Below are 18,050 nucleotides of genomic sequence, written 5' to 3' on the forward strand. Positions count from 1 at the left end.
TACACATCATCTATCATAGTATGATGTAGTAGAAGGTCTTCAGTACATTCTTATTAAAATCAAAATCAACTGCATGCAAATATTTAAATATAATCAAAAGCTACTGATGCTTTACATATATAACTGCTACAACCCTCCATTTTATTATTGAATAAACAAACCAGTAAGGTCAAAACATAGCCAAAGTCACACTAGTGACAGAGCTGGGATTAGGATATTTACTGAGCCTACTATGTGAAAAGCACTACTCATGGCTAACAGCTTTGAAAGCCTAGGTTGTGGCTGATTCATAAAAGTCAATTTAATGCAAGCATGTCAAACTTCTTAAAATACAGAATCACACATAGTAAGGGTAATTTCTAATTCCTGAAACTTCAGTTTTACACACTTACACACACACACACACACACACACACACACACGGTAAAATGTATATCCTATTGCAGATTGTCAAAGATGAAGATGTATTTCATAGAGCTTCTCTTTACATACAAAAACCTATGAAATGTTAATATTACTAGCAGCTACTAAAATATGCCTAAAATTTGGTTAAACTGCACTGACTTAAAATACTCTTGTAGCATATTTCTATTTTCTAAAAATTTTATTACTAAATCTTTCCTACTTAACAGGCTCTAAAAGATTAACCCAATATTAAAAAATATTGGAAATAACTAGTAATTTGGGGGAGAAACTTCCAGATGACTCTGAAGAATATTTATTTAGAACAAAACACGACACCTTAACATAAGTATTTCTAAAATGAACAAATTCATATTCCTCTTCAAAGATAATATGGAGTAACGTTAAAAAATCCCCTCTACCCGAACTTCCTACCCTCAATACATAGTAATACCCCACCCAGAACATACCTCTTTTTCTTTCAGTAGATGCTCAAAAGCAAGAGCTTTCTCCTTCATTGAGTGGCACTCAAACTCTTTTTCTTGCAACATCATAGAAAACTTCATATTAGTCTCTTGCAATGCTTGATATTCTGTTTCCTTTTCCCTAGTTTTTTCTACTATTTTTTCATTTTCCTCTTTTAATTTACAAATGTCCATTTCTAAACTTAATGTCCTCTCCTTCAGGTTTGTTACTGCCTGCCTTAAAAGTTCATTTTCATTCACCTTGTTTTTGAAATTTTCATTTATAGAAAGTAATTGATCACTTTTGGCTTTAATCAAGAGGTCTTTCTCTTTAAGTGACTTTTGCAAAACATCTTGTTTCTCCTTCAGCTGTTTAATTTCGGAATCTGTTTGTTCGTGTTCTTTTTTTTCTAGCTCTGAGGTGGCAGCGATTGAATTCGACAGTCTGTGATTATTTTCCTGGAGCGTTCTAATTGCTGTATCTTTCTCCTGCAGCAACTTTCTTAGCTCTTCTATCTCCTGCTGAGGAGCTTCACTTAATGTTTCAGACTTAGCTGCCTTAAGAGACTCTGCAGACTGGGAGGCAAGCAATGATCCAGAAGAGAACTGAGGTGAGATAATATCAAGTTTTCCTAAAAGAAGATCTTTGGTGTTGCAAAGCTGCCCTATGCTATGCTGAACTTGCGCTAGTTCGTGCCCAAAAATTTTGAGTTTGGTTTCATTCTGCTCATAGCTTTGGATCAGGCCAGTATAGTCCACTTGTAACTTAGAATTATTGTCACTGTCTACCAGCACTTGTGCCTGAAGCTGGTGGAGTTCTTCTTGAAGCTGGGCTGATTCATGCTGCATATTCTGTACTGTGGTCATTACCTGCTGCTTCCACTCTTCCATCTTTTTTACTTGTTGTTTTAATTTATCACGCTCCTGTAGAAGCTCCTCAAACTGATTACTATTCACACCTCCCACCGCATCGTTGGGGCTGGATGTTTGTAAAACTGTCAATAAGGTCTGACATTTCTGACTTAATGCATCTATTTCAATATCTTTTTCTCGAATGATACGAGATAAATTCTGAACAGTTTCTCGAAACATTTCCTGGCCAGCACCTTCAAATTTAGTAGACATTTTCTTATTTTCATCTTGCAGCTTAAGGAGGGCTGCTTCTTTGGCAGCAACTATATCCATCATTTTGTGATATTCTGTTTTAAGATGGCTATTTTCCCTAGTCTTCTCATTCAAAACAGCTAATACTTGTTCTCTTTCCATAGCGAAGGCCTGAAGCTGCTGTTGAAGGTAAACAATATCCTGGTTGTAGGAAACTGAAGAAATTTTAGCGTGGAGAGCCTGAATCTCCAAATCTTTCTGTTGGATAATTTGAGTTAGCTTCCCAACCTCATCCTTGGACAGCTGATCAATCTGTTTGGTTAAAGATATATTCTTTTCATTTAGAAGTTTAATCTCTAATTCTCGTTCCTTTATTCCTTTAACTAATCTGTCAGTTTCAGCTTTAGATAAATCATGTTTTTCACTTCCATTTTCTATGTTAAGGCTCTGAACTTTTGTTTCTTGAAAAATATCAGAATTCTCTGTTTGAATACCTTGCCTTTGTTCATGCAACTGGGTTTTGATTTCTTCAATTGTTTTTTGTAAAGTCTTAATTTCCTCATCTTTCTCTAATACGAGTTGGGTGTGCGTGACATTCATTTGCTCATGCTGGTATTTAAACTCATCCATTTCCTTCTTACGCTCTTGTAAAGATTGAAGCAGTTGCATTTTACTCTGGTTTTGATCTTCAATTATCTTTCGGTGCTGTTTTATTTCCTCTTCAAGATTATCCTTTATTATATTCAATTGAGATATCTCAGATTCAAGTTCCGTAATACAGTCAAGGGTTTTAGGCTCAGCCACTGGTGCAGCTCGACTCTGCTGTTCCCTGAGTCGTTCCAGTTCTTCTTTTAGGTGATTATTTTCTTCTTTCATGGATCCAAGATGTCTGTCTTTCTCTTCTATGGTTTGCTTCAAAATTTCATTTTTTCTTAAGGCTTCAGTATATTTATCTAACTCATCCTGGAGCTCTGAACTTCTCTCTTTAAGTCTTTCAATAAAAACTTCTTTCTCATTAATAAGTTGTGTTAATTGCTTCCTCTCTTCTAAACTAGATGACAAAATGTTCTTAGTCTCTGTATGATCAATACCTATCTGCTCAATATTCTTCTTGAGTTCTGCGATTTCCAAGTCTTTCTCTTGACTGAGCTTAATTAAGCGCTCATGTTCCAGCTGTAAAGTAGAGGCACTCAAGTTCCGTGCATTTGACAGTTCTTCAATGGTCTGCTCATACTTGTTTGCTTCTTCCAACAGCCTCTTTTCAGCCCGACACAATTCTGCTTCTAACTGTCCTTTTTCCGTTTTTAGTCTCTCCAAAATGGTGTTTTTTTCTAGAGAAATCTGATTGTTACCAGCAATAGATTCTTCCAACTGAAGTCTTAAGTCTTTACATGCTAAAACCAACTTTTCATTTTCCATTTTGAGATCAAAAGAAGCTTTCTTTAAATTTTCATTGAGCTGTTCTACTTCTGAAAGATTTTGCTTTAAGTTTCTGATGTCAGCTTCTCTTTCTTTAAGTAAGTCATCCTTAAGATTACTGTTAGAGTCTTGATTAAGAGGCTGAGTTATTTCACATCTGACTCTAGAAAGTTCCTCCTCCTTTTGTTTAATATGTTCCTTAAGCTCAAAGTTCTCCTTCTGGATATTTAAATTATTGTTTTGTGATTTATTCAGTTGATCTACTAAATCTTCTATTTTATCCTCTAGCTCTTGCTTGGTTAAATTCAAGTCATTTAGGACCAGTTCACTTTGAATTAACTTTTCTTTCTGTACGTCTAACTCTGTAGTAATGTTCATTTTATCATCTTCAAGTTGATGAACTCTCTTTTTTTCATCATTTAGGTCTATTTTTAGTTTATTGATGATGCTATCTCCCTCATTTTGCTGTTTTGATAGCTGATCTTTTATCAAAATCATGTGCTGCAAAAAAAAAAAAAATTAATTTGCATATTAACTTTAAAACATTCTCACTTTAGTACCTAAAGGCAATTTTATAAAATGTCATATACAATAGAATAATAATTCTCATTATTTCTAATCTTTTTAAAATATATATATTTTATTGATTTTTCAGAGAGGAAGATAGAGGGATAGAGAGTTAGAAATATCGATGAGAAAGAAACAACGATCAGCTGCCTCCTGCACATCCCCAACTGGGTACATGCCCTTGACTGGAATCGAACCTGGGACCTTTTAGTCCATAGGCCGACACTCTATCCACTGAGCCAAACCGGTTACAGCTATTTATTTATAATCTTTTTTGAGAAAAAATGTTTTTATTGATTTCAGAGAGAGGAAGGGAAAGAGACAGATAGAAACATCAATGATGAGAATCATTGATTAGCTGCTTTCTGCACTGGTGATAGAACCTACAATTCTGACGAGTGCCCTGACTGGGAATCGAACTGTGACCTCCTGGTTCATAGGTCAATGCGCAACCATTGAGCCATCCCAGCCAGGCTCTAATCCTTCTTAAAACTCTTTTAAAAAACAACAACAAAGCCCTGACAGGTTTGGCTCAGTGGATAGAGTGTTGGCTTTCGGACTGAAGGGTCCAGGTTAGATTCTGGTCAAAGGCTTGTGCCTTGGTTGCAGGAGGCAGCTGATGGATGTTTCTCTCTCATCGATGTTTCTAACTCTCTATCCCTCTTCCTTCCTCTCTATAAAAAAATCAATAAAATATTTTTTAAAAACCAACAAAATTACTAATATTTTATAGCATTTTATTATTTTAGAAATTAGAACTTAAAACTAAAGAAGATAAAAGATATATGTTATTTATTTTCAACTTTAAACACTGTGCAGGAGTCAACACACCAGCAGCCAATGGGGCAAATCAGGCCTTCCACCTGTTTTTATAAATAAAGTTTTAATTGAAACAGTCAGGCTCACTTGTTTACATATAATGACAACAGAGTTGAGCAGACGCAACTTAGACTACATGGCTTGGAGAGCCAAAACATTTACTAACACTTTACAGAAAAAGTTTGCCAACCTCTATGACTACAGCATGAACTAAAATATTAAAACAAAATTAAATCACACCATTCACCCTGCTTGTGAATCTGATGTTCAGTCTACTGGCTAGAATGTGCTACCACACCGTCTTTAATATGGTACTTATTACCTTTGTAGCTTCTTGGTTCTGCTTATCCAGTTCTTCTAACTCAGCTATCAGTACTTCCTTTTCGATAATACTCTGATTGAGCTCTTGTTCCTTTGCCTCCAAATTAAGTCTTAAGTCATGTAATTTTGAATCCAAATCCATGTCTCTCACAGTTGTACTTTTAATTTCTTCATATTCATTGTTTAATTTTAAAAGTGATAAGTGAAGCTCTTCCTTAAATGATAAAAGGGGAAAAACACAACACATACTATCAATTGGAAGAAGAGACACTAAAAGATTAAAAATTATAAACAAAACCCAACATAACATTACAAAATCTCACTCTATCCTTGCTACCAATATAAACAAGAGACCCTATTTCTACCACTGAGAATGTCCCTATTTACCCCTCACCACTTAAAAATTCCTGTCCACCACACTACACACATTCTGGGGCATATAAGCAGTACATATAGTTACTACAGTATGCCACTCCAGGCTCCTGACCCACCTGTATATGTTGCTGTCAGGACTTCATCTGAAACCAAAGAACCTTTACCTTTCTTTTCTGCTCATATCTGTACGCCTACTGGTTTATCTCTAACCAGAAACTCTACCAGGATCATACGCTGAACCTTGCCCAGTACTTCAACCTGGCCTGACAAGCATGGATGAGATCAGCTGTACCTTCAGAACTAAACACTTATTTTGATATAAACTGGCTCTTAGCCCTGATCGATATATAATATACATACCATTTTAATTCTGCCCCCATTTTTATTGCACCCACCTTTTCTTGAATCAATAATGAATTCTCTTTTTCTAAAACTTGAACACGCATTTTAAGTTCCAGATTGTCTTCAGTGAGATTATCCTGTAAACATGTTAAAAACAATTTTCAGATAACAGGAAATTTTGAGTTTATAAGAAAGCAGGCAAGCTATACAATTGGACATTTGTATTCTGCATATCTTTAGCGGCATAAAAATTACAAGCACACAGCACTGAACCATCTAAAAAGCCCATACTCATTTAACAGACATTTGTAGAGAGAATTTCTTTATTGTATTTGAAAAAATATACAAATTCATTTACAAAATAGCCTGTAATCATCAGAAAAAGAAACAACTCCTTAAATATCATAAAGGAAAACCAAAATGCATTTCTCATTTTGGTAGAGGATCTGTCTCTACAAATATAACGTTTGTCTAATTAATATTCAAAGAGATATACTATAACTTTTCAATTACGGAATTTTTTAAATTGTCAATTTATAATACAAAAAGTTTGTTACTAATCAGCAAGCATAAAATTCCTAAGAAAAAGTTCCTAGGATAAGTTCACATGAATTTACTAAAAAACAAACAAACAAACAAAAAAACCCAACAGCCTGGCTAGTGTGACTCAGAGGTTGAGCATCGACCTATGAACCAGGAGATCATGGTTGGATTCCTGGTCAGGGCACATGCCCGGCTTGTGTGCTTGATCCCCAGTTAGGGGTGTGCAGGAGGCAGCCAATCAATGATTCTCTCTCATCCTTGACGTTTCTCGGTTTCTTTCTCTCTTTTTTCTCCCTCTCTTCTTTCCTCTCTGAAATCAATAAAAATATATTTAAAAACACACACAGAATAAGCAACTGTAATGGTTTTTCTGGGTAAACCAATAAAAGCTTTCTCTCTTAAAATTTATTTACCTGGTTTAAATGACTCAGTCTTGTTATTTCACTTTCAGCATCTGTGAAAACAGTAGATCTGACATTAGAATTCTTTAAAATAACTTCATAATTCCATCCTAAAATTCAATTCAGAAGTGAAACCCAATTAAAATATATTTATAAGCACAATTAGCAAGCCCTTAGAGTTAAATATATGTTTGTTATTTGTTTTTATTTTGACTATTCCAAAGAAGCCATAATATAAATGCCAGGAATAAACTATGTTAAAATCCAATTCTATGAAACAATATAAGAAAAAAATTATAATTGTATTTCTGAGTGAGTCATATTTATTGCCTTGATAAAAACATTAACAACTGTTTCAAAGTGAGCTGATTAGTTTGTGTAACAGTAAATAGCATAAGGACTAAGACCAAGAGGGGGAAGGGCTTAAAACACAAATGTATATTTATACAACAATATACAATCTATCAATTCTCTCAAGTGTCTTAGACATGACTACTAATGAAAAGATCATTCAATCTGGTATTCCGGATAGATACATAAACAGAGGGGTTTTAGAACACAAATACAGAATACCATGACTTTAGCTGAAGTAATTCATTCAATGTTCATATAGGAAATACTGTACATTTACTATGATGTCAGCTGCTAGACCACAAAATGGAAAAATTTAGTCTTTGTAGCTCTTAAGGAGCTTACAATTCAGAGGGGAAGAAAAGTAAGCACATGCCCTAATCCGTTTAGCTCAGTGGATAGAGTATCAGCCTACTGACTAAAGAAGGGTCTCAGGTTTGATTCCGGTCAAAGCATGTACCTTGGTTATGGGCATATCCCCAGTAGGGGTTGTGCAGGAGGCAGTTGATCAGTGTTTCTCACTTTCTATCCCTCTCCCTCCCTCTCTGTAAAAAATCAATAAAATATATATTTTTTAAAGAAAAGTAAGCACATGATTACAGTACAGTGTGATACAGGGAGCACAAGGTTCTATTAGGCCAAACAGGGCAAACTCCTAATCCAGAAGAATGGGTGGGGTGGGGTGGCACGTGGGGCCAGGGAAGCAGCTGCGCAAATGCCTCAGAGTGAATACAAGACCTGTGTTGAATGTTAATATGCAAATAAGGAGGAGTGAAAAGAGACATTACACAGAGAAAACAGTAAATGCAAAGACAACAGAGCTAAGAGACAACATTGCCAGCTTAAGGAGCCATACAGAAAGCTAAACATGACTCAAGCTTAGAAAGGTAAAATAGGAAGAGTTGAAACTGAGGAGGCAGACAAGGAACAGATCATTAAGATATTACTCGTCTGATCAAGAAGTTTCACAGGGGGCCACAGAGTACTAGTCAGGAATGTAACCTGCTTTGCATTTCTGAAAAATCATTCTGGCTGCAAACAAACAAACAAACAAAATTGTTGAGACAGGCTCCAAGCTGGGCACAGGGTTCTTCAGAGCAGTCTGGGCTGCAGTGCAGTGGGTGCATGTCCACTGTGGGTGGGGAGAAGCGTGGGGACCTGGGGAGAGGGCACCGATGCTGCTGGTCTCTTCAGCTTCAGCCCGGAGCCCATGCTCGAGAACATGTACTGCCTCCATGTCGTTTGCTGCTGAAAGAGACAGACCAGGTCCACCAGCCTCAGAAGCTCCTCCTGGCCTTGGCTGGGGACGTGGAGGAACTCACAGAGCTTTCTGTGGAATCCTTCCAATAGGAGCTTAGTGATGTCCTCATCTCCCTGGTAGCATTACCAGCCTGCTGCCATGAGGATCTGCTCCAAGCAGTGCTCTCTCTGACAGACACCAACTAGCAATGCTACCCAGCACATCTCTCCTGTGGCTCTTCCAGTCAATATATAGACCTGCCCCATGAGGCCACCTCTGAAGACCAACTGTGAGGACTGCAGACCTTGCCTGTGAGTCCACGGGTCTTGCAATGAGTTTGCGAGCTGCAGTTTGCTGACCACGGGCCTAGGGCAATAAGTTTGTTTTAAAGCAAATAAACTCATAAGGGTCATCCAATACATTAAATACATTTATTTTCAAAAGAGCTGAGCTACTTTGAAGTCAAATGAGAAAGATGTCCAGAATCTAACTTGCACAGCTTTCCCTTTGCCTTCATGGGCAGCTCCCAGGACTAAAGTACCTATGAGAAACCCTACAGCTCACCTGGGAAACAATACTGAAGTACAAAGAACTTACAGAACTTTCTAAGGGATAAGTTCAAATTTTCTGTTTTGGGAGACTGATAAATGCTGGCAATTACCAAGGTAGGAAAAGGAGAGAGGAGAACATGGAGATTTCACTTTGAACCTAACTTAAATTCAAATTTATAGACTTGGCACTCCGGTCAAGAATTCATGACAAACAACTAGATCACATGTGTCAAACACAAGGCCCGCGGGCCAAATCCGTCCCGCCAGGCCTTGCAATGTGGCCCGCACCGCGCTGTCATCACTGCACTCCGCTGCGTTTCCATCACAATGACAGTTTATGACTGTTCAGTAAACCATTCGGCCCGCGATTTAGGCTGGATTTTAGATTTTGGCCCCTTCTCTGCTTGAGTTCGACACCCCTAAACTAGATGGTGTGTGTGGGAGGGTGGGGAGAAGGAAGGGCGCCAGGAGGGTGAGGGGAGGAGGGGCACTCACAAACACACAAGGCTAGAAACCTCCAGAGCAGGAATGAATGAGTTCATATAGTCAGAGTTTATTGTGAGAAGAGGACACAGTGGAAAATAAGATGCATCTTTTCAGCCCGAAGAGCTCCTGTTCTGTTTTCCTTGCATGAATTGAGTACTGCTGCTTGGCCTAATTCATTTAATACTTATTTTTTGTAACACAGAACACTGGTATGGTAACTAAATATCACCTTGAGTATGGACAACTATGGAAGACCTATGGCTCCTATCATTCTCAGGCTTGCTTAGATTTAGGAGATCATTTGGAAAGGTAACACAAGATTTTGAAGAAGGAAGGTTAAATTCCCTAACTGGAGGGTCTGAGCCCTAGTAAGTTATAGGAAATATTTGGTTCTTTAGAAATTAACAGAAATAGGACCACTTCTCCCTCAAACAAATGTCTATACATGGCCTCCTAAATCAATGTTTCATGCAAATACTTAAAAGATGAGGAACAGAAGTTAAGAGTCACCTAAACAACACTTAACTCTTTTTAGTAGAAAATTCCTATTTGTAATCTATTATGACACTTAATCTAAACCAAACAATTCTATTCAAATTCCAGTCATTTTCACAAATATTTCATTTCCACAAAGTACCCAGCTATACAAAGTGTCTCTAAAACAACTACCGTGTTTCCGCGAAAATAAGACATCCTCTGAAAATAAGACCTAATGCATGGGAAGATAAGACATCCCCTGAAAATAAGACCAAGCACAACTTTGGGAGAAAAAATTAATATAAGACACTGTCTTATTTTCGGGGAAACAGGGTAGTATGCAATGAAGCACCAATCAGGAATAGGTTCCAAACGTTTTATACCAGACAGTGCCTGCTGTAGTCTGAACACCTCTTCTTCCAGTGATGTGCTCTGTGGAAGAATGCTTTCCTCTTCCTTCACAGCGTCACTTTGCTTCATAGCATAAGGCTGCAATTTACTACATTCCAGTTTCAAGCTTTCACATTCTTTACTTATTTGCCTGTTTTCTACATTTAGTCGTTCTTGTTCCTTCCTCAAAACTTCTCTGTCATTTTCTGAAGACGATAATTTTTTACTTATATCTTTTATTTGTTTCTCAAGTTCTTCTATTTTTTTTGCAGACTCTACTTTTTCAGTTTGTAGAACTTGAATAGTTCTTTGCATCTCATGGATTTTAGGGTAATCAGTTACCGCAATTCCTGAGCCACCTGGAACATAAACATAAAGTCAAAAACAAAAAATATACCAATCCTATATAATAAAAATGTAATATGCAAATGATCGTTACATCGTGAAGCGTAATAACCAATCGCATAACAACCGGATCACATGAAAGAAGTGAAAGAAGACAATCTGAAAAGGCTATACAATTCCAACTATAATAACAATTCTGGAATAGACAAAACTATGGAGGCAATAAAAAGATCAGTTGCAGGGGAAAAAGAGGATGAAGAATAGGCAGAGTTTTAGGGCAGTAAAAATACTTTGTACAACATACTTTGTATGACATCATTACAATGATGGATACATGTCATTATACATTTGTCCAAATCATACAATGTACAACACTAAGAATGAACCCTCAAGTAAACTATGGATTTTGGGCAACTATGATGTGTCAATGTAGTTTTTTCCTTGGTTAAAAAAAAAAAAAAAAAAAAAAGTGCCATCCTTCTGAGTGAGGTTGATGGTAGTAGAGAATATGCATAGGGGTGGGAGTAGGGGTGGAGGCAGAGAGTATAAGGGATATCTCTGTACCTCCTTCTCAATATTGTTGTAAATCTAAAAATGCTCTAAAGAAATCAAGTCTAAGAAAAGTTAAATAACTACAGTAAGTAAAGCATTTTAAAATAGTTGAGGAAAGATATTATTTGAGTAAAATACTAAAAAGTCTATGTATGTGAATTTGAAAGAAAGGGAAATACACCAAATAATGCAAGAGTCTCCGTATTATAATTTTTTCCACTTTTGCAGAACCATGACAATAGGAGTGCCAGTACAAATTTCTGGCTGAGGAGCAGAACTAGTCATTTACTCATTCTTTAGAACTTTGTCCAACTTTACATCAGTGTCTTACAGTGCTAGGCTTGTCATTTAATTATGCCAGCTAATATGTTAAATTAATAACCTTGTTGTAACAGATTTTCCAGTTCTTCAATTCGTTCTTCATATTCACTTAATTCTTCTCGATGCCGACGCGTTATTTCTGCCAATTTCTGTTGATGTGCATTCTGTAATACTGACATTTCATGTTGATGATCATCTATTTCCTGACTTCGGTTCTGTTTAAGTTCCTTAAAAAAATAAAAACAAAGTCAACCACTTTAATAATCAATGAACTCATCTAAGCTATTTCATTTTTGCCCAAAAGTCTCTATTATTAAAAACAATTCTCCAAAAGTATTAAGGCTGAAAAGTATTTAAACACATGCCCAACATTTGGACAATTCTGAGACTCCACCCACCCTTTCCTCGCTTGAGCCTTAAAAACAGTTTTTCTACTTTTAATGAGGGCATACCAATAAGAAAAACCTGAAACAAAGTGAGCAAAAATATCTTTTTTCCTTAGCATCTGTGACCATGAACTTCTGTTAATGATATTCCACTAATATCAGTCTCAACCTTCTAGCTAATGTATGACTGTTGTCCTATTATTCCATTCTCCTGCTGTTTTTCCTTCCAGGCTTGCTGGGACTCACAAACAGTCAACCAAGATGCCTTGCTACTACCCAAGTTGAGACCATCACTCTCTCTGCTAGGAAACTAGATCTTGGGCTGAGTCTCTCAAAAAGGGAAATTGCTTAAGCCAGAAGCATTATGATAGCTGCACCTTGAAGAATCTGTCCACTGTGCCCCACTACTTAGATCCTCAATGCTGTTCCCATTCCTGTCTTTTTGGAGGCCAAAATGCTCAACTCTTCCTTCAATCCTATCATCAAACTACCCAGGGTCCTTCCAATCAAGCAATCCAATCAATCAATCCTCTTTTGCTTTATTTAGCCAGAGATGGTTTTTGCTGCTTGTAATGAAGAATCCTAATCTATAAATTATCTTCTATTTCCTCAGAAGACAAGTGAACTTATTCTTTATTCCTCAATACTTACATCCCAGCACTAGGCAAAGAGCTTTACACTTACATTTCAAAACAATTCTACAAACGAGGTATTATGATGACATCTACTTTACTGATAACAAAACAGAAGTTTCCCAAAGAAGCACATCTTGTAAATAGTAGAGCCTGGATTCAAACACAGGTTTGACTCAGGAACCCACCCACACTAGTATTGTAATAATAATAAAACCCAAAACTGACCAAACTAGCAAAATTCTACCATTAAAAGAAAATAATTATTTGTAATGAATAATATTAGCATTTTATTTTATCAATGTCCTTTAACCCTAAACCTTGAAACTTCAGCAACCTTAGAATTCTATTTTAATAAAGACCATTTTGTGAAATGCAATAGGAAACAAACACAGAATATAGACTACTTAATAAATGTTCAAAACAAATGATTTTGTAGAGATATACCTGACTCGTCATCAACACTAAAGAAGATACAAAATGGTAAAAAGAAATAAAGACCATAATTTGTATGGTTACTTTTACAACTTTTATTAATTTAGGCTTATGATTTTCATAAGCAAATTTTAAATGCATACTAGCCATTGTTCCAACAATCTGCCTTACCTTAATTATATTTTGCAGTTTGCAAATTTCACTTTGATCCGAGCTGCTTGATCCTTGTGCTTTAGAAATCTAGATCAGAAAAACAGAATTCGAAAATTATATTAATTTTCTTATAAAAAGGAAAATCACAGACTAATTTTATTAAAAGATACTTTTAAAAAATGTGGCATTTCCAAGACAAATTTTGGTTTTAAAATGCCAAGTATCTTTTAAGAAAACTAGTGAGTAAAACACAATAAGTAAAAAGATGCCATTTATAAGTATGATAACTAATAGGGGAGATAACAGTTTTATAAAATAAGGAAAACACCACGTAATATTCTACTTATTTAAAAAAAAGTATATTAAGAAGTCTCTGTATAACTTTTTACCACAAAGGCAAAAGGACCTTTCCATTTTTGCAGAATTAATGCAAATTTCTGGCAGATGAGCAGAGCTAGTCATTTACTCATTCTTTAGGACTTTGTCCAACATTATATCAGTGTCTTAAAAGGTAATTTCTAAAATGAATGCTAATAATAACAACAAAAATATTTTAAAAGGATTTCATCCAGAAGACTCCAATACAGAATAACCTTTGTTGTGACAAGTAAATAAAATAACTTGGATTCTTCTTATTCAAAGCTTGTTCATTTACCTCTATTATCATTTACTATAAAATGTGTTAAGGAACCAAACATTGATCTCTGGCTAAAAAAAGTGAACACAGAACCCCTGGCTGGTGTGGCTCAGTTGGTTGGTGTCATCCTGTGCACCGAAAGTTTGCCAGTTCGATTATTAGTCAGGGCACATACTCAGGTTGAGGGCTTAATCCCTGGTAGGGAGTGTACAGGAAGCAGTTGATCAATGTCTCTCTCTCTTCCCCTTCCTCTCTCTCTAAAAATCAATAAAAGAAAATCTTTTTTTTTTTTTTTTTTAAAGAAAGAACACAGTATAATAGAAAGAACTTAGGGTTGGAGTAGAAAAGTAGAAAGACATGTTTTGAATCACAACTTAATCACTGTGATAGTGGGTATATTACTTAAACTTTTACTTTGCTCTTCAATGAAACAATAAATTCCTCACATACCTATTGAGGATAATATAACATATACTGGGGTAGTATATATGGAAACATCTTATAAAGTATAATACAAATATTAACTTTTATTATGTCTTGCTAGAAAATTAAGTTTCCTGAATGGTCCCAATTATGTCCTTTTCACCTTTACATCCCAATACAGGTCTGTCATAGTATGCTTAAGTAAACATACAAAAAATCCATCTCTTTATGAAATCTTACCCTAACTAATGTTTCTTAAAATGTTTTACTAAATTATCAGAATCACCTGATGATTTATTTGTTTGAATGCAGTTTTCAACACCCCAAAACAGGCTACAAAATCCTAATCTCTTAAGGGAGGGCAGGGAATCTCCAAGTTCCCCAGGTTATTCTTACATGAACAAAGTTTAAGAATTACTACTTTTTAGAGATAAGATGGACAGAAGGATCATTCTCTCCAGATTTACTTAGAATATTAGAAATGTCCAGCAACTTGGGAAGCAGGAAATAATTTTAATTGGGAGGATTTCTCCTTTACATAATTAGATTACACTGACAAAAAGACAGAAAATACTTCATTTTTTTATACACTCATGAATTAAATCCGTATGAACAATATGCCAGTATATTTTTTTGTCCCAGTATATTTTGAATCTCATGTCTACTGACAGCCTTGGTAGTACATATAAAATCTGATATGTAAGACAAAAAAGCAAGAAAGTTTACAGCCCAAAATAGCAAGTATTTGATTTCTTATTCATGAGAAACAACACAGAATAGTTTTAAAAATTTATAATGCCAATTATCAGATTTTCATTTTACATATAATTAATGCAAACAGAAACCTCAGACAATATCTAAGCAAGTAGATTCAAATCTCGTGCCTTGGAGCCCTGATTTCCAGCAGCAAAGCCGTAGGAACTCCAGGGAAAAAGATGCTGGTTCAACCACAGCAACTTCACTTTTATTTTGAAAATTTCTTCCCAATATTGTGCAGAAGGGGCTGAGAGAGAAAGATGACCTGATTAAAATAACTTAGAAAGTTATAGGCAGAATTAGAATACAAGTTTCCATTTCCTGGTCCATAGTTCTATAATGAAATCTCTACACAGCACCCGTATTTTTACTCACTTAACAGTCTCTAAAAATTCATGAAAAGTTTACCTACCTGAGCAATATGCCTCCAATGTGCAACTTCAGATTCAAGCCTTGAAATTTCATTTGACAATCTGTTTATTTCTTGTTGAGATGAAATTACATCACCAAAGTCCATGTCATCATCGTGGAAAGCGGCAGCATGATGGCTGATACCATAATTGAATGATGATGATGCAGTGGTTGTGGGCACACTGCCAGCTCCTGAATTTACAGACTGGGCAGCGGACTGCAGCTTTAGCAATTGGTCCTGTAGTGCAATCTGTCTTGCTTTAAGATGACTGATTTCCACCTATATATTTATAATCCGTATTTTAGAGAAGGTACTTTAAAATAACGATATTCCAGATTAATAAAATTAAAAGTCATAATAATTTAACATTATCCAATAATTGTATGCTATCAACTGAATCTAAGTTTTTAATAACATCCCAACCATACATTTTTATTTAAAAGCAAACATAATTATCATAGTTAAAATATAGATAATGTTTCACTCATATGGTAACTAAAGCAATGGTATTTCTCAGTTAAACAAGGATTTACTAGCTTCTATGTATCAGGTAAGATACCAGGTAACTCCTCAGAGGAAGTAAAAGCTGTGTCAGCCTATGCATTGGAAAGTTTCTTGAGAACAATTGGTGGAAGAGTCTTACTAACTGGTTATGGCTGGATTTAGGCTTAAAATGCATCATGAATCAGGAATATTGTTGTGGTCTGTACACTGCTATCAGGAGAAATGCTTTGATTTATTAATCCAGTCTTTTCAGATAACACAGTGAGACTGTAGTTACTGGCTCATAAGTCTTAGAAGGAAATTGTTCATTGACAGAGGGCTTGGCTTTAGTCTTGGCAAAGAGAGGCCAGTGAAAATTTGACTCTACTCAGGGAGATAACATAATAAAGATTCTAAAACCCTGAGCAGAGTATCATTATTCAAAAGAAATTATGAACACAGGACTTAACCATAATGTCACATCCACTTGAGACAAAACATAGAAGCTAGAGAGATCTGAAATATGCTTCCTAAAATATTCAAGTTAATCCAGAAGACACCCCCTCCACAATTAAGAAAAACTGAAAAGACAAACCAACAACTAATATAGTATTTCTACCCGTGTAACATCAACCAACTAGACAAACAAACACCAAACACAACTACGTCAAATGTCACAACAAACATGTTTTGCACATCAGAGTTCCTTTTCTACTGGAGGTTTTAATAGTAGTGCACAGATTTCATTCACTTTCCCATATACAGTACGAGGCAAATTGCAACTTTAAGGAATATGAACATCACAGTGAGGACAGCAAATAGATTCTGCGAAAGTATGTTTATGTATTATCTTTCATTCTGGTAAAGAGTACTAAAATGCACTATTTTTTCAAATGTAGCTATAATACAAAGAAAGTTCTCATTATACAAGAGACATTTATATCAAGTTGTAGAGTTAATAAGTGTAAACTCTAGTTATAACAAAGGCATTTCTAAACTTGAATGCTTAATTTGGGTGTTTAATATCAATAGTTAAGTAGAATATAAAATGCCAGAGTTTTCCACAGTGGTGTTTTCAATGAAACCACCTATGAATTTTCAAAAAAATACCAAAACTCTTCCCAGTATGCCACTCTAGAATCTCCTGGGAAACATGAACCTATGTATTTTTTTTAAGTGTCACTTATGATTCAGCTATAAACCCCTGGATGTAAACTACTGTAATATCTGTAAGTCAGTGCTACTCAAAGAGTGGTGTGTGGACTGATACCATAAATGTTTGCTACCTGCCCATGAAAAGTACAGAAATTCAAAGAGTAAGGCTTTACCGTATTTTACATAAAAGTCTTTACCGGTAAAGACTTTTAAAGCAATTTGACACAGTAATTTTATATCTGTTGAGCCTTTTAAAATAAGGTGGGTTTTTAATTTGAACTTGTAGTTATGCCTTTTTATATTCATTTTTGTAGTAATTCATTCTATTCTACTTTATGAAATAAATTCCCAACAGACTGGAAATTAAGCTCTTCTTTAAATGGTTGTATTTATCTTTAACGTGGTTTGCTTTAATTTTTCATCTTAATGTGTCACTAAAAGAACTAGAAATCAGTGCATCTAAATTTAAAAAACCCAAATAAGAATTTATGGTAGAAATGAACATTTAATCAACAAAATGAAGAATACCCACATGATCTGGATAATGAAACAAGATATGGTTCTATTCAATAGAAGTGCTTACTGAATTCTAGTTATGTTCTGAACACTAAAGAGAATTCAACAACAGAATGAAACATAGAGACATAGTCCATATTTTAAGGATTCATGATAACATCGGTTATCTATACTAATAAAAGGGTAATATGCTAATTAGGGCGGACATCTTCTGGACATCCATCCAGACAAAGCCACTGTGGCTGCGAGGCCTGGAGCTCAGGCAGCCGTGGGCTCAGGCAGCCATGAGCCCCTATCAAACTAAAGGAGAAAAAAAATTATAGAACAGTCTAAGTCAACTATGAAATACTTAATATTATGTTTTTCCATGGAAAATCAAGTAAATGTCAACATAGCATATATTAACACTTGTAGTTAAAATGAGCAATGATCACAGATTTCAAACAATTTTAAGTAAATAAATAAGAAATTAAGTTTCATAAAATGTAAAATTATAAGCAACAGATGCCTAAAGATATTTTACACTAGAGGCCCCATGCACAAAATTTGTACAAGAGTTGGTGTTCGTTCCCCCAGCTGCCAGCACCAGCTT

The 18,050-nt window shown here is 35.5% G+C and overlaps 1 protein-coding gene and 1 pseudogene across 4 annotated transcripts in view; one reads left to right on the plus strand and one right to left on the minus strand.

Moving 5' to 3' along the window:
* TRIP11 (thyroid hormone receptor interactor 11) overlaps positions 1-18,050 on the minus strand; it is a 62,290-nt gene that overhangs the window by 30,362 nt on the left and 13,878 nt on the right. For 2 of the 4 annotated variants that reach the window (XM_036411592.2, XM_036411591.2), the window contains exons 4-11: positions 15,305-15,583; positions 13,095-13,163; positions 11,532-11,697; positions 10,246-10,611; positions 6,770-6,810; positions 5,867-5,950; positions 5,098-5,310; positions 873-3,890 (exon numbers count right to left, since the gene is read on the minus strand). In XM_036411592.2, the coding sequence (XP_036267485.1) occupies positions 873-3,890; positions 5,098-5,310; positions 5,867-5,950; positions 6,770-6,810; positions 10,246-10,611; positions 11,532-11,697; positions 13,095-13,163; positions 15,305-15,583 (4,236 nt within the window). Of the gene's footprint in view, positions 1-872; positions 3,891-5,097; positions 5,311-5,866; positions 5,951-6,769; positions 6,811-10,245; positions 10,612-11,531; positions 11,698-12,233; positions 12,445-13,094; positions 13,164-15,304; positions 15,584-18,050 lie in introns of those variants that run through there. The other 2 variants (XM_036411593.2, XM_036411594.2) reach the window with 2 other exon arrangements.
* LOC118704194 lies at positions 8,183-8,850 on the plus strand (annotated as a pseudogene).

Source organism: Pipistrellus kuhlii, unplaced genomic scaffold, assembly GCF_014108245.1.
Source record: "Pipistrellus kuhlii isolate mPipKuh1 unplaced genomic scaffold, mPipKuh1.p scaffold_m20_p_41, whole genome shotgun sequence".
In the NCBI taxonomy this organism is placed as follows: domain Eukaryota; kingdom Metazoa; phylum Chordata; class Mammalia; order Chiroptera; family Vespertilionidae; genus Pipistrellus; species Pipistrellus kuhlii.